Source organism: Merops nubicus, unplaced genomic scaffold (genome assembly GCF_000691845.1).
Source record: "Merops nubicus isolate BGI_N331 unplaced genomic scaffold, ASM69184v1 scaffold22118, whole genome shotgun sequence".
Taxonomy (NCBI): domain Eukaryota; kingdom Metazoa; phylum Chordata; class Aves; order Coraciiformes; family Meropidae; genus Merops; species Merops nubicus.
In genome coordinates, this window is record NW_008626639.1 from 63,549 (window position 1) to 79,204 (window position 15,656).

Here is a 15,656-nt window from a genome sequence, read left to right on the forward strand (position 1 = left end):
CGAGGTCCATGGCTAACAGGAAGGTAGTGGAAGTTGCACATCTAAAACAGTATTGCAGAAAAATTCATTGACTCCAAAACATTGTTTTTTTTTTCTTTCCCTGGCTTCCTCTGTCTTTGGCAGCGGGGATTTCTGTCTGTTCCTTTGCCTGTACACTAGTATTCTCACAAAGGCTCACGAGTTTTCTGGCCAGTTTTGTTTTCCCTTTAATGACTGTGCCTTCAAAGCGATGACCTGACTTGATTTCACATTTCTTGTCAGACTTGGCTGTGTACAGTGCATGGAGCTCGCATGAATGTTTGAGGATCCTCTGGGGAAAACTAAAAAAGCTGTTGGTCCTGTTGTGCCAGATCCATGTCTTCTACTATGTCTGAACATCATTGACGAACAGTTGTGCAGTCTCTCCATGCTTTATGTTCTAGCAACCTATATACAAGTAATAAAGATCTATTTCAAAAAAAGATATCACAGAGTCATTACACAGATTTTTTTTTCAGAGCAGCCAAATACATGAATAATGTTTCCTATTTGAGCAATGGATAATGACTACAGTAATAACAAATATAAGCTAGAGAAGTAACTCACATGGACCAAACGTCTATTTTGGGCCCGTATTTTTTCCTTGCCAGAAGTTCAGGGGCTGCATATGCTGGGCTCCCACACTGGGTGCTGAATGGATCGGAATAACCCAAGATGCCTGCACAGTTGCTCAATCCAAAGTCTGTGAAAGGCACAGAGACAGTTATGAAAGAGACAGATACGGTAAAGCCACTTTAGAACACAAGGAGGGGGAGGAGGGGAGACCACATTTTCTTCAAAAAGCTAAGCAATGAATGGCCTGAGAAAAAAATCATCTGCAAGCAAAAATTTTATATAATTTGTTTCTCTGAGGTGCAAAATAACCAGGGATTTCCACAAACAATAAAAAAGCCTTAGAATCTGCATGATTATCGATTTCATACACAAAACACCTACATTCCACTGGGAACTGGACGGCAACAAGTGGAGTTGAGGTTGTCCCAGGCACTCTGTGATGTCTTGGGGTAGAAAGCCACCTCAGGCTGTTGTGTATTCCATTCTGCTGCAGTATGTTACATAGAGGCCACATTTAAGTAGGACTTCTTCAACATTTTCCTTTAAATCATGTAAATGAGACATCAGATGTAAGGCAGGGTGTGTGCGTGAGCATGGTGCTCTCTGGGACTACTGTGGTGATGCACAAATCCACAGGGCTGCAGAATCAGCATTTCAGCTCTGAAATAACACAGGGAGATCTTGGAGCAAGGAGGGGAACATGTTGATTTGGCTCCCCCCTCCTCAACTTCTGCCTTGAATTATTGAACTTCTGGCCCCTGGGTGTCTCTGACGCTCTTTTGCTGGCAATAACAATGGACTGGCAAAGGCTGGCACCATGAGCTGATCAGAGACAAGAGGCAGCCTCCGTGCACCGAAGGAGACTGCAGAAGTGCTCTCAGCCAACCCAAGCCTAGGCTGGCACTGAGAAGAGTGTTCCTGCCATCTCCCTTGTCTGCTTCAGTGCTGTTATGGCTGCAGGACGAGCTGGGTTCAAGATGGGGCCTTAAAAATTACACCACTAAGCAAGGAAAGCAAGGCAGACAGTTGTACCAGCAGGAGAAGCAGCTGGGGGTAGTGTGCAAGCCCACCCTGGGAGAAGGAAATTACAAAACCACAGCCTGTGAGACAACATATGAAGGTGAGGAGAGGTTGCAGAGAGTCTTGAAAGTGAAGTCAAACAACTTGATGTGATGAGGGCAAGAAACAAGACAAGCTTGGAAGGAGGAGGATGACATGGGCAAAGCTGACAGGCTGGGATGACAGCCTTTGCTGCAGGGCAGAATATCAAGGAGCAGAGGATCTAGAGAGGTCACAATCCAAGATGTTCTCATTTATTAATGACTTGTTATTGACGATATCTCCAAGAACAAAAATACTGCTATTAAAAACACTGACATCTGTTTTTTTCCTTCTTTTTCTGGATCCAGTCTTCTTAAAACTTCCCAGAATGCATGCATGCTTAAAATCAAAAACTGTCTTATATAAAAATGAGGCAGCCAGGAGAAGCAGACCACTGTATGGTCTTCCCATAGGCTTGTGTCTTGCATCCACATCTCACAAAACAGAGGCTTTCTGGGTCCACCACTAAAAGCATCCCATCTTGCAGGTCAAATGTAGCAGGCAACTGGTGATCCCATGCAACACTGTCCTTTAGCTTCTGCTCTGTGCTAAATTTGGCTGAGAGCAGGAGTTCCTCAAGGTATTAGAAGCACCTTGACAGGGCAGTCACATAAGACTTGTAAAACCAGACGAACAAATAATATTGCTTACCAAAAATCGCATTATAAAGATGACTATGTGAACTGAAGTGCCCAAATGACTGCACAGGGCTTTCCACTTGCCTGGCTGTATCTCTGAGAGTGAGACAAGTGCAAGACAGACAAGAAGCACCGTATTTAAAAACTAAAGAGGCTCAAAGGGGTTTTGCTGAGAACACTGTCAAAACTGGAGGGAGCATCAAGACAATTTCCTTGCTTCTGATGGAAAATAATTGTCTCTGGATGTTGCTCAAATATCTCTGCTAGGAATGTATTATCCACAGGGCTCACACAAATACTTCCAAGGATCCATTTACTTAACTAATGTGTTTATTAGCTGTGGCCCAAGATGAGTTATATCAAGTGTAAAATACTTTTTAAAACTCAAAAAAATAATATGTCCACAGAGGACTTATTGTTCATGGTCTTTACTCCACTATGTCATACCACCTCAAAATCACTTGACTGTAGTACAATGTTTTACAATCAAAGTATATAAGGGCTGCATGCTGAGATGGTGTAAATCAGCATCCCTTTATCAATGGAGGTATACTACAGTGGAGGTTTTAATCATCTTATTTGTTTAAACTATAAACACCTTATTCACTTTTTTCAGATCATTAATTTAATCTAGGCTGGTATATTTTTTTTTTCTTGTGCCTGTTGAAATGCAGAGTGCCTGCAAACACACACACACATATCAGGAAATTTATTGAAAAAGAAATAGGAATATTGTTACTAGCACTGTGACAGCACATCATGATCACCATGTGATTTTTATTAAAGATGCACTGCTGAACTTGATAAGAACGGCATTACCACCAGCACTGGTAATTTCACTGCCATTCCTGCCTCTGTCTTGGGCTTCCTTTCAATGCGCTGAGCTAATTACAGAATTCAGATCAAAGGCCACACTTGGTTTTCCAAAGTAAATATTATGACATGGAAGCTCCACCACCCCCACTGTTTGTACTATCGAAGTATCGCATTGCACTACTACTCTTTAACACCTCCAGGAAATCAGCACTAAGCTATGGATATGTGGCTATCTCTGAAGCTATGACAGTTGGAACAGGGAAAGATTTATTAAATAACAGGAGCCCTAGCACCAAGCCTGTGGACAAGGTCAACCATCAGAGCTTCACAGAGCTCAGGAGACCTACATATTGGCAGGGACCTTCTGGTGCCATAGGTCCTTTAGAGGGATTTGCATGGCCTATGAGTAGCTTTTCACAGCATCTTTATCAGACACCTACCACCACAGGCTGGTAGATGAAAAGTTAATTCTTTTCAGTGTTTTCAGTCCTGATGTTCACAGATTTGAGATTTCGCAGAGAGCTAAGAATAAGTACACTTAACATAGCAAAGGGAATGTTTCTAATAAAACTAAGAACAGATTATAAACCACCATGTCATGTAGCTAAAAAGCAACAAAAGCAAGGTGCCATTAAACAGCTGGCTAAAGAACAGGGCTCAAGGGATGCAGGAAATGCAGGAACAAGGAGGGACTTTCAATGTCACTTCCTGGTACATTTTAAATCTTCATTTCACCTTTTCTTTTTAATTTATGGTGAGTTTTCTTCATTTCACAGTTATTACATTAGCAACAATTTTATTAGGTTACTAGTGTGTTTGCTGCTGCATGAGACATGGAGATGAAGCTCCCACCCCAAAGCAGTTCACGTGAGCTGGTTTTGTAGCTTAATGTCTCTTCTCCTGACAAAAAAGCTTCTCACAAAAAGCAGCAAAAAATTCCTCATAACATGTTTTTCACTCCTGAAGAACCTTCCTGGGCAGGCCTACATGATGGCACAACTGCTCCATCGCATTTGTAGAAAGACAGACTACATAAAAGCTGAGTGAGGGAAAGGGCAGCGACAAGCAAGAGGTCTACAAATTATCCTGTCTATTCCACCAGCCAATGTGGGTGCTGGAAAATTTCCCTTGTCCTGGGAAACCCTGGTGGGAATGGAAAGCTGTGCAGTAGCTCAAGCACTACCTGGGAGAGGTGTTGGTGAGGAGAGGCTGCCCTGGGACCTGAGGCTGGTTTCAGCAGCCCCCGCTGCAGCTTCCTCCGCAAGCATGGCAGACAGAGCATGAAGAATGGAGGCACTGCTTCTTCAGGGTGAACAAGCAGAGATCACCAGTGCTGCTATCAAAATACAGCATGAGCTGTGACATTAAATCTGTTTTTACTTACAGCTGAATTATTACTAATAAAGCAACCTTTATTTTTCTGTAACATACCCAGCTGGACAGTGGGATTTAATCCCTTTGATTTAAAATACATACTGTGTACAATCTGCTTTTCTTAAAACATCAGGCTACAGACTTGAGGATGATTTACTTCAGTGCTAGCAAGGCTATGGAAGATTGAACCGTCTCTTTTCCCTACTCTTCCTACACCACCCACTGTAAGAAGACCTTTCTATGCGACCAAAGCAAACGATATGCAGAGCAGTTCTGAAGTAATTCTTTGGCATGTGAGTATTAATTGTACTTGCATCATCTGATTAGGTCTGAGTCTGGATGTCAAGTTCACATACTGTTGCATAATCAACCACCAAATAACAGGAAAGTTATAGAAATTCTTTAAATCTACCAGATATTCATATAGCACTGTTGCAAACCATCTGGTCTCACTTATCTGCTAAACCAAGATAATGGGTGGTATCCATCATTACTGATGAATGATTCATGGTAACACATCGGTATCCTCTTGACCTGTAGCTGAGGTAATCCAGAGTTCTCTTTTGCTATTATGTTCCCAGAATCGGTTGCTTCGCTACAGAGTAATGACTACAAGTTGGGGTAACATTTCCAAAGACTGAACTCCCTAAGGGAATTTTGAATACTTCAGGTTTCATTAACCATCCTCCTCTCGTTTGTTTGGAGTGCATGCGCTTTATACATTACAGTGAGTGTCCATTTGATCTGAATGTTGTGTTTTTCACCACTTTTCAGATCATGAAACCTTTTGAAGAAAGAAAGGCAGTCAAGTTTTTAAGACTGCGACCACAGACATTGCCGTTGGCAAAAGTGTAGGCATGGAGATAAATATAAACAGATGTTTGGGGTCTGTTTTATGAAGAGAATATGTTCTTTTCAATGCTCACACTAACATTAATAGGAGTTATGCAAAGGCAGTGAGAGACTATATCCACTAATGATGAATCTGAAATGTCTGCATGAATGAATCGAGCACTGAGTATAACTGATACTGGAATACAATCAAGACTCTATCATTGATCTTTTTTAACAGCCCTCTACACCGTTTTCATACTGGGTGCTGGAAGCAAATTTAATGAATATAAATGTAGAATCAAATTTTACCAGATGCTAAAAATGTGAGCAACTCCTACTGACTTCGGTGGAAACATATGCATATGGGGGCAGAATCCAATCTCTAGTAAATATGGAATTATGAAGACAATAAAATAAATTACTTCTGCGCTGTCAATTCTTTAATTTTTTACAAAGTTCCCAGTTTGAATATTGAAGCTGTCGGTTAAAAGATGTAGCATTATTCCCACATTCAGCTGAAGCTGAATTATTTGGAACATTTTTTTCACAAGATGCTGTCGGGAACAGCTTGATTGCTATCTATACTCTTTCAGCTCCTCTCTGCAGCAACATTAGCAGTTGTCACATGGAAGATTATGAAGTTTCAAAAACTCTCTTTATAAAACTACCAATTTTAATTACTGGAATTGCCAAACTAGTTTCATACCAATAAGCTTGATATTGTTGTCTTCATCTAGCAGCAGATTTTCTATCTTCAAGTCTCTGAAAGAAACAAAACATTTTGAGTGAGCCTCCAAAATAATGATGCAGCTTCCCATCACTCTCATCAGTGTATTTATAAGATTCATATATAAAAAAGCGTATCATGAAAGCAGTACACACAGTTACACATTCAAAGCAGAAATCCCCACGCATTGTCTCTCCTCTCTAAAATTACCAGTGCTTTCACATCTATTCTTCAGGCTCAAAATGACTTTATCATTTATAAGCATCCTTTAATTAATCAGGCTCTTCAAATTTCTCACGTACTTAAAAGTTTGCAGAAATCTTATACACTGGAAATATTTCAAATATATGGTTTTGGAGCTGGAGGTCACTTTCTCATTACTCTTCACAACCCAAAGCTCTTCAGTGGCCACAGCTGAAGAATAAACCTGCAGAGATCTTAGGAGTCAAACATCTGTCCCCTGTTGTTGTCTACAAGGGAGACCAGAACCAACCTTCCCTAGACATGAAGCATTCAAGCTCCTTATACAGTCATCAGATTGGTACTCCCATATGCTAGAGGTGACAACTGAAGGCTGAGGGATTGAAATGATTTGCCCAGTGCTATCCAAAAAGCCAGTAGCAAAGCCAAGAGAAGTCACACAGGTTTTCTGAGTGCCACATTAGTGGTTTCTCCACCATGCCACCCTGCCCAACACCACAGACCCACTGCACAGATCAGGGCCTGGACCAGTTTCTGGAGAGGGTAAAATGAAAGTGGTCTCCTTCTACAAGACAACCAACCTTTCTGATATGTACATCAGCACATTTTTCACTTTACGTGTGCCCTGTCATCACTTAAGAACATAGTTGCTCTTTCCTAAGTCATGTGCAACCTAAGAAAAACATCCCAGATATCACACACACACAAAATAACCCAAAAGCATTGAGCATAATATGAAAAAATCATTTAGGCCGCTACACAACTTGTTCATGACTTCTAGCAGTTGGCTGTGTCTTTATCACAACACTTTTCCCCCCATCCAGACATAAAATATTTCTAACAATAATCATGCTGGGATATCAATAGCTCAGATGGGCGGTAATGATTCTCCCAGCATGCTTTGGAAAAATCTGGATAATAAAGCCATCAGCTATAATAATGGGAAGTCAGTGACACCCATGGTATTTGGCCTATGTAAGTCAAAGGGAGTAATGAAGGATGCCTCCACTACAGCTGAAGATATAAAGCTTAATAAAATAAGACAAGTAAACCAACCAAACCAAACAAAGTCCTTCCACAAGAAAGGATCTGGGAAAGAAAAATAGCTGCGCCCAACTACAAGCATTTTTTAAAACGTTCCTCTCCATTTCATTTTATGCCCATGCTGTGTTTCAAATAAACCTGAGGCAGAAGATTGCTTGCAAGTAGGATGCCACTCACTTCATCAATACAACCACAAGGACCTTCTCCAAACAGATGTTTCTACACCCCAGTGAGCATTTCTGGCAGATTTTCCTTATTCCATGTGTGAAAAGAAATAGGGAGAATAACTATATAAATCTACTGAAGGAGAGTATTTTGCAAATGTCAGGTATTCAGGGGCAATATCCAGGATTTTCTAGAGCATCCAGCCAAACACTTCCCAAAGAGAGGACTGCTTTCTGGACTAGTCCTTCCCAGAGAAGCAATGTAACCCTGTCAATAAAGCACTGAGAGACAGAAGGAGAGGATTATGTTCCCTCCTCTGGCAATAACCTAGTGTGTTAATTTGAGGAGGCCAGCCACATTAAAAGTGACAGCTACTTTCAAATAGCACGGCAAAGATGTGGACACATTTGGCTGTGTTTTGACCAGCCCTGCTCCTGCTCCAAGAGCAAACACCAGCTCCAGGCCATGCACCCCATGGGGCCAGCCAGCACCCACAGCATCAGTCTCCTCATCCACCAGAGACTCTGCATACTGCTGCAGACCCACCACCCTGTGTCCTCCAAGCAGGGCAACTGCTGCCACTGAGAAATGACTTCATACAAGGAGGACATGCCCTACCAGATGGATTTGGATCAACCCACTTCTGCTTCTATATTGCCAAAGAAGGACTTATTTCTTCATAACTCATGTCTTTATTGCTTGCAGGTAGAGGTTTTCACAGTGTGATTAACCTCTAGAAAGATATCGAGGCTGGAAATTTGACAGGAGAGACTGCAAAAAAAAAAAAAAACCAACAAGAAAAAAAAAAAAACCAGTATGGAAAAGAGAAAAAAACAAAACAAAACACAAACACCCAAAACCCACAAAAGCAAAGCTAAAACTGAAATCAACAGAAGCACATGGAGCTTCAGGTCATACACTGCAATGCTCAATAAAATATCTCAAAGCAAGGAGAAAGACCATTTGGAAGCTCAGAGTATATTAAACATTAGCTAAGAAGAGGTAAGACATGAAAAATAAAGGCAAGGCAACTGCAAGATGAAAGCTGTAGGTTGAGGAGAAAAAACACACAGGCAATTAGAATAATAAATGAGTGACAGGAGGGTTAAACATAAACACAAGAAAAGATACTTAACAGGATTCTAGGTTAAAAAATAAAACTAAAGGTAAATATTACAGAGCATTTTGAAGTTACCAGAAGAAAAAAAAATTACATATAGCCTCAGTATAGAGTGCAATCAGACCTGGTGAATTAACAATGTTTACCCATACGTCCATTCTCAGCACATTTGCCGTTAAGTGATAACTGATGTAACAGTCCATGTGCACCGCATTTTGTCAGCCCATGTCACTAGGAAGGCATGTTTTTTTATGTGACACTGGCAGCTAGGACAACAGGTTTTTATTCCCTGATAGAACCTAATGAGAAGATTCCACATGAACCAGCCTTAGAAATGCAAAGCAAAAGCTGTATGAAAACCAAACAAAAATCCCTAAACTCTCCCCACAGCTGGAGACCCGCTGCTGCACAGACATGGACCGCTGGGTGGACACCAGGCAGGACCTCTGGGCAGCCTGAACCCCTGCAGCAGGCTGGGAGCAGGGCACAGCGAGGCAGGTACCTACAGCAGAAGTGCAAACAAGCCGTGTATCTGGACGAGATCCATGGCCGTCAGGACAGCAGGGTTATTCAGTGAATACTTTCGGTGGCTTTAACAATGCACCAGATTACCCACTGTTTCTTTTTGACAAAAAGTGCAGTGCTACAATCCAATTACATCTCTGCCTTAGGCTCATCCTGCAGACAGGACCAATTTGCCTGAACTTCCTAACTGCTTTATCATGTCAGTTCTGATCAATCCAAACTTTAATTATTTTTTACAAAGAGAGGATTATCTGAGCTGCTGTTTTGTTTGAATGTTTACATTAATCCATTGCAACAGAAAAAGTAGCACCACTGCATCTAAAACTGATACAGAACCCTGAATTTCATCCACTGTACACCAGTGGAGTTTTTAGCATGCTTCAAATAGCTGCATACTGCAAGGGTGAACATGAGTTACCAGCTACAACACACAGTAATTGAAGTCCTTGCTGAAGTCAATGGGAAGACCCAGAGCATTGAACAGCAAGTATACGATGGTCCCTATGGACTCAAAGTTCCTCAAAGTTTTGCCAGTGACTTGCACTTCTTGGTGGGTTCCTAGAACTGGATCCAGGAGCTTTGTGACTGGAAGGCCTGGGCAAGCACTCCCTTATGCCAGCACCATGTGCCACACTGCATGGGGCTGAGGTGGGGAGAAGAAATGCAAGTGCTGGAGACCTTCAGTATCCCTCCTTGAAGTAAATCTGATCTTGTTCCTTGCTGTTGCAGCTCCTCAAAAAATAGGACTAAAAGATTTGCTTAAAGGAAAGAAAAAGTAATTTTTGTGATTCGTTGCTGAAAAAATTCAAAATAACCTCTGCGATTAAGGAACAAAAAAAATTTACTCTCTCCTGAGGGGCTAGTTTCATGATGCTGTGAGTATCTAACTATGGTACATGGCAGCCAACTCTATGAATAATGAAGTCACTCAAGAAAGACTTTTAGGTGCATTACCACAGTGTGGAGAATCAGCATATATTTATGCCTTGTCAGCTTGTGAAGCCAGCAGCATACAGGCAGCATTCCCCATATTTGAAAAGACATCTTCTTCATGGGATGGTTGGTTTGTGAGTTCGTTCTGCTGCTGATGGGGCTGATTTTCCTCTGGCTTTGGTCAGAGCTTTACAGGCTACTTTGGAAACCCCAACTCCAGCCAGCGTCTCCACCAAGCAACATGAGCCTGCTCTGCTGAGCAAGCTACCTCAGGCTTCAGCTGTCAGCTCAGCATGTTTTTGAGAGAAGCTTATTCAGTGCCTTTGCAACCATCAGACAGCAAAATTGAAGTTTTTGCATTTCACGCTTTATTTCTTGTCTGGGGGAAGAGAGATGAGAAGGAAGGTTTTACCAGCAAGCAGCTGCAAAGCAGCAGTGGTTGGCTGCTGTCTCCCACTTCTTATTTTTAATCAGAGCAGCACCACAAAAAATATCACTCCTTAACTGGCATCCCACAAGCCCACTTTCTAGCCCCATGCAAGAGCTGTGGGTGAGCAGGAAAGGTTGCAGAGATTTCGGTTCATTATCACACCAATATACATTTCAAAGGCTTTGTTATCAAAATATTATTTATTGAGCTGGATCCTTCTATCAGTCACAATGTCACCGAATTCAATGTGTTTGCCTCTGTAGAAGAGGAATTCGGTCTATTGTCTTCAGTAAAACAATATTTAGTTTATTTACAACAGAGTACTCCAAGAGAGAATGCCCAAAGGTAATTTTGAAAGTTGACATAAAGTAGAAAGACAAACCAGCTTTTCACTTCAAAAGGAGACTTTGTTCTGTAGAGCGGGATCTGTCATAAATATTGCATCAGCAGCCAGACTACTGGCACTTAAAATTAATAGGATGGAAGTTATCAAAGCCAACATGTCAAAGTAGCAGGTACCAAGGCAGGAATCCTGTAGCACCCCGAGCAACTGGATCATACGGCACCACCTTACTCTGCTAGAGAAATAGATCATAGCAAAATATATAAACTCTGCTCAAAACCACAGGTTAGGTTTGGGTTTTTTTATGTCTTTCAAACTTCTGATCTGCTTTTAATTACAAAATGGCAGTGGAAGGTACAAATATGCTTCCATAAAGACAGAAGAAACGGGGAATACAGAGAGCTATCTTTGCTACCAATACATTATTGAATTCTTCTCTTTGACATCCTGACAGTAATTGCACTGAATGGGAACAAATTTTGTTAAAATTACTTTAAAAGGGTTGTTGAGAATTTCCTGTGGGATGCAGTGGCAAGCACCAAGGCTTTCACTTCATTGTCTCTGTTGTCCTTACGCTCCCAAGAGGCTTACTGTTCATCCTGGTTTTTGACAGCATGAAGGCCTGTGTAAACACCCTCTGAAAAGAGAAAGTTTCACCAGATATTGCCATCGGGGTTTGTTTTCCTCTGTCAGAGGGAAAGATAAATATTCCTACCCAATTCACAGCTGAGCTTGTTGCAAGCATATCTTTAGCAACCAACGAGCTCTTCTGATAGAAGGAATGAAACACAAATGATTACATGGAATTATATTTAGAATAGCATAATTTCTTTTTTCAGTGAGTGGCCAAGGAATTAAGAACCCTGGACATCTCTCACCAAAGATGTAGCTCCTGCACTCAGGAACGTGCAGTCTACACCCATTGTAGTAGATGAAATATTTATAATTTAAAATACAGCCGTACAGTCAAACATGAGGTTTAGGGTTTTTCAACCTCTCTAAATAAAATGAAGTTTCTTGAAGTTTTTTTAATTTTAGGCTTTTCACACATCAGTGGCCCTTAACAGAAGCGTTTCCCATGGAGTTCTGGGTCCCAGCTCTTGCCCAAAGATCAGGGTGCTTTTCTGCCATGTCAAGTCTTGATCGTAAGTTCAGAAGCGTACCGAGTAACATTTGTCAAATATTGCAAGTAAATTTCATGCAACTTATTTCACCTGGCTTTTTATCATCCTGAGTTATAGAACAGGATAAGTAATTTATATGATTCCCTGAATAATGCAGACAAACCAAATTTATTTTTTTTTTGTGATAAAATAGTCAGTGAACACTTTTCAATGACCTGCCTCATTCAATGTGAATGATGAAAACATTTGGAGAGAGACAAACAGTAGCTTGCTTTCTGGCCTAGGATGCTGTGTTTTGTTTCACATGCTTTCTGTGAATGCAAACACCCAGAGATCACTGCATAGAAGAAAGTGCTGTTATTTTTACCTGCTTTAAAAATAACAATAACAACAACAGAACACTGCCATTTCACCCAGGTTGAGAATGAATCAGACTTCTGCACTATTTTTGCCCCCTCTTCAGTCACCAATTGAGTAGTCTTGTTTTCAGAACTGCCATGGAAAAAGCCTGAGGACACTGAAGGACAAGTCCTGGGGTAAATATTATTCTTTCTCCCTCTCCTGCTTGCAGACAGCCAGGAGAATAAAGCTGGATCACATCACCAGTGGTCTTCCTGGATCTCTACATTGCTCTGTTTACTTTGTTTGCAGAATAAATCAAGCTAGAGAAAATACTTGCAGATACACTGCCTGTGATTCTGTCAGATTATATCAATTCAAGCAGCATTGGACCTGCTCATTACCCAGATGGAAGATTTCCCAAGAACAAGCTCTGTGCCATGCTGTGAATTGAGAAGTAGAGTGGATGGAGTACGCTGCCTTTGGGGTAAGTATTAATCCAGCGCCACAGGGCAGAACGAAGAGAGCTCAGCTGTCAGATGCAGCACAGCACCTCAGTATTTCCAGGGCTGCTTCCTCCCTCCACTCAACAAGGTCCCTCGTGGTTCAGCCTCTGTGAGCTGTGCTTACATTCACAGGGACAGCAGAGAGAAAGAAGGGGCGAGGGCCAAAACTGCTGTGAGCGTGCAGCATCCGTACTGGAACTTGGGCTCTTTGGGCTCATGTTCTCTGGACACCAAAGCCTTTCCTTCTTCCCACCACAGCACCCTGTTGATTCTAGCCTGTACCTAGTGAATAAGCTATTTTTTAGTACAAAATGTGGATTTGAATGCTCTCTGAAAAAGAAGAGAATCAAAGCCAAGCCTACCAATCTCCAAAAAGTACTTCAGCCACTATGCAGAGGTTTAATTTTTCAGGGAGAAGAACTGCTGCTGCTGAACATGATACTGCTGTTAAAAGCTAAACACGTTCATTTGTTCCTGTCGGGTTTTCCTCTGCCCAAAACTTTGACCCTTTTCCTTCCTCTCTCTCTGTACATACTGGATATCAATTGATCATTTAAAGCAATAAGTAGACTACTTCTTTTTCCATGCCCCAAACTGTGGGGTTAATAATTTAAAGAGATCAGCAGTGTAGCTGCTGATAGAGAACTCACAGAACAGATCTAGTGGCTGCTCGAGCATTTATATTACATTGGTACCAGAAATTTAGCTCAAGATAAGACCTCAGTACACACGAGGCTGTATGTGCACGTAGCATCTGTCCCTAATGGATCACAGGGAACACAGAGAGAGAGTCAAGACAATAAAATCATGAAGTTCCACCAAGCCAGATGCACCCAACAGCACTGCACAGTGGTAGGCAGCTCAGCACACAGCTGGGCACAGCTGGAGGAGCTGGCTGTGAGCTGCCTTCAGGAAGTTTGCCAGATGGGTTTATATAACAACTATCCATCTTCTATAGAGTCAGTGCAGCCAAGGAAATTAAGACACACATTCTCAAGTGTATTCAGGTGTCTAGCTCCTGCAACATGCCTACATAACCTCAGAGGGCAGGGCCTACACAACTTGTGTAGCATCACATGGGAAGTATGTGGGAGTCCAGACTTAACACCAGTTGGCCCAAATTTAGAAAGCAGAGCCTCCTTCTTAGACAATACCCTATAAATACATTTAAGAACAGAGTGGAGACATACTGTCTCAAACGAAAAGTCTACCCAAGCCCACAGTCCTCCTGTCTCCACAGCAGCCAAGAGCACTATGGAGTAAGTGGAGAAAGGTAAAGGGGCAGGCAGTCACTTGTGATATCTCCACCTGCACTTCCCAGCCTACACCACTTGGTGCTCAGGGACTTCAGCCAGAGGTAGCTACCTCTTATTCAGCAACCCTTCGCAGATTTCTCTCTGATTATATTGTTCTGTTTCCCAGGAAACCCAGGTAATCTTTTAACTCCACAGCATACTCCTGCAAGGAGATCCACATCCTGCTTATACACAGTTTGAACTAAGGTCCTGAAGAAAGAATGCAATGTATTGCAACAGCTCTGGAGCTCTCCTGAAAAGACACTGTGAGATGAACTGAACAGTTGCACACTTTGCATTGTACAGTCTTCAAAGCTGTGAGGTCTTGTCAAGGCAATATAACAAATAGAAAGATCAGGGAAGCAGAAGCAAGGGACTTCCATGGTCCCATTCATGCTTTGTCCCAGCTATGTCACTGTGAGGCTTTGGGCAAATCTGTTCATCTCCCTGTATCACTGTATTTCCACCAGAACACAACAGGCACAATCCCCTTCTCAAAGAATTAGTGAAATGTTTCACCAGGTAATGTTGGTAGAGAGCTCTGAAGACACAAACTAATGCTGCTTGCAGAGAGCGAGCCCTGCTTTTGCAAAGCACAGGCTTATCTCTAGACACACGGAGTCACTGTGGCTCCTGTGTGCTCACCTGAAGCTACACACTCACTGAAGTGCTCTCTGCAGATATTTCCTAATGGCTAAAATATGAGCTTCTAAACAATATAATGAAGATAAGCTAAAAAAGCTGCTATGAATAAGTTTTTATGAGGAAGTGTCTTTACTACACAAAGAAATGTCAAAATAACCATTTAGAGGCTCCGAGATAAATTTTGGTAGACAGAGTTTTTAAGATTACCTGTGAACTACTCCTGCCCGGTGAAGATGTTCAACTGCCAGGATAAGCTGACGGATATATTTGCGTGCTTCATGCTCCTCCAGTCTTTTTTTCTCGTATATCTTGTGCATCAAGTTGCCACCAGGGCACAGCTCCATGACAAGGTAGTAGCTGTTCTCAGTTTCCAGTATATCCAGCAGCTGAGCAATATTGGGGTGGCGGATCATCTGTTGGATCTGCCCTTCCCGTCGCAGATTCTTGGTGACATAGGTGTCTTTTTTGGCTCTTTTCTTGTCAATTACTTTCACTGCCACCTAATGAAAAAACAGAGGAGAGGAGGTTGTTAATAGTCACGCTGATGATTTATTACTCTAACCTTGTATAAAAAAAACCTAAAACTGCCTAAAAAATCAAAAGATGTAAGTCTCAACCGATACACCACAGTTAAAATTATAACTGCCCAGATCAGATAAATAGCTGTTTTTCCAACCCTCCTGACTATTCTTTTCTTTATTCCTTTGTATGATGACAGACAAAAGCTATTGCAAGGAACTAGGTTACAAAGGAGTAGAGACAATCTCACAAACCATACTCATACACTTTGCACACTTAATGCTATGCATTTACATTACCTATTTTCCAAGAAAGTCTGGAGGCTGGTGTTCACAAATTTTAACTGTCATTTTTGGCTTTTCCTGGCTTTGGATATATGACTT

The 15,656-nt window shown here is 41.7% G+C and overlaps 1 protein-coding gene across 1 annotated transcript in view; it reads right to left on the minus strand.

The window, feature by feature from the left end:
• Positions 1 to 15,254, minus strand: part of HUNK (hormonally up-regulated Neu-associated kinase) — a gene marked incomplete at its 5' end in the record, with an annotated part of 36,675 nt that extends 21,421 nt beyond the window's left edge. The window contains 3 exons of the mRNA XM_008946085.1: positions 586 to 721; positions 6,064 to 6,119; positions 14,962 to 15,254. Coding sequence (XP_008944333.1) covers positions 586 to 721; positions 6,064 to 6,119; positions 14,962 to 15,254 — 485 coding nt within the window. The remainder of the gene's footprint in view (positions 1 to 585; positions 722 to 6,063; positions 6,120 to 14,961) is intronic.
• Between the last annotated feature and the right edge of the window lie 402 nt (positions 15,255 to 15,656).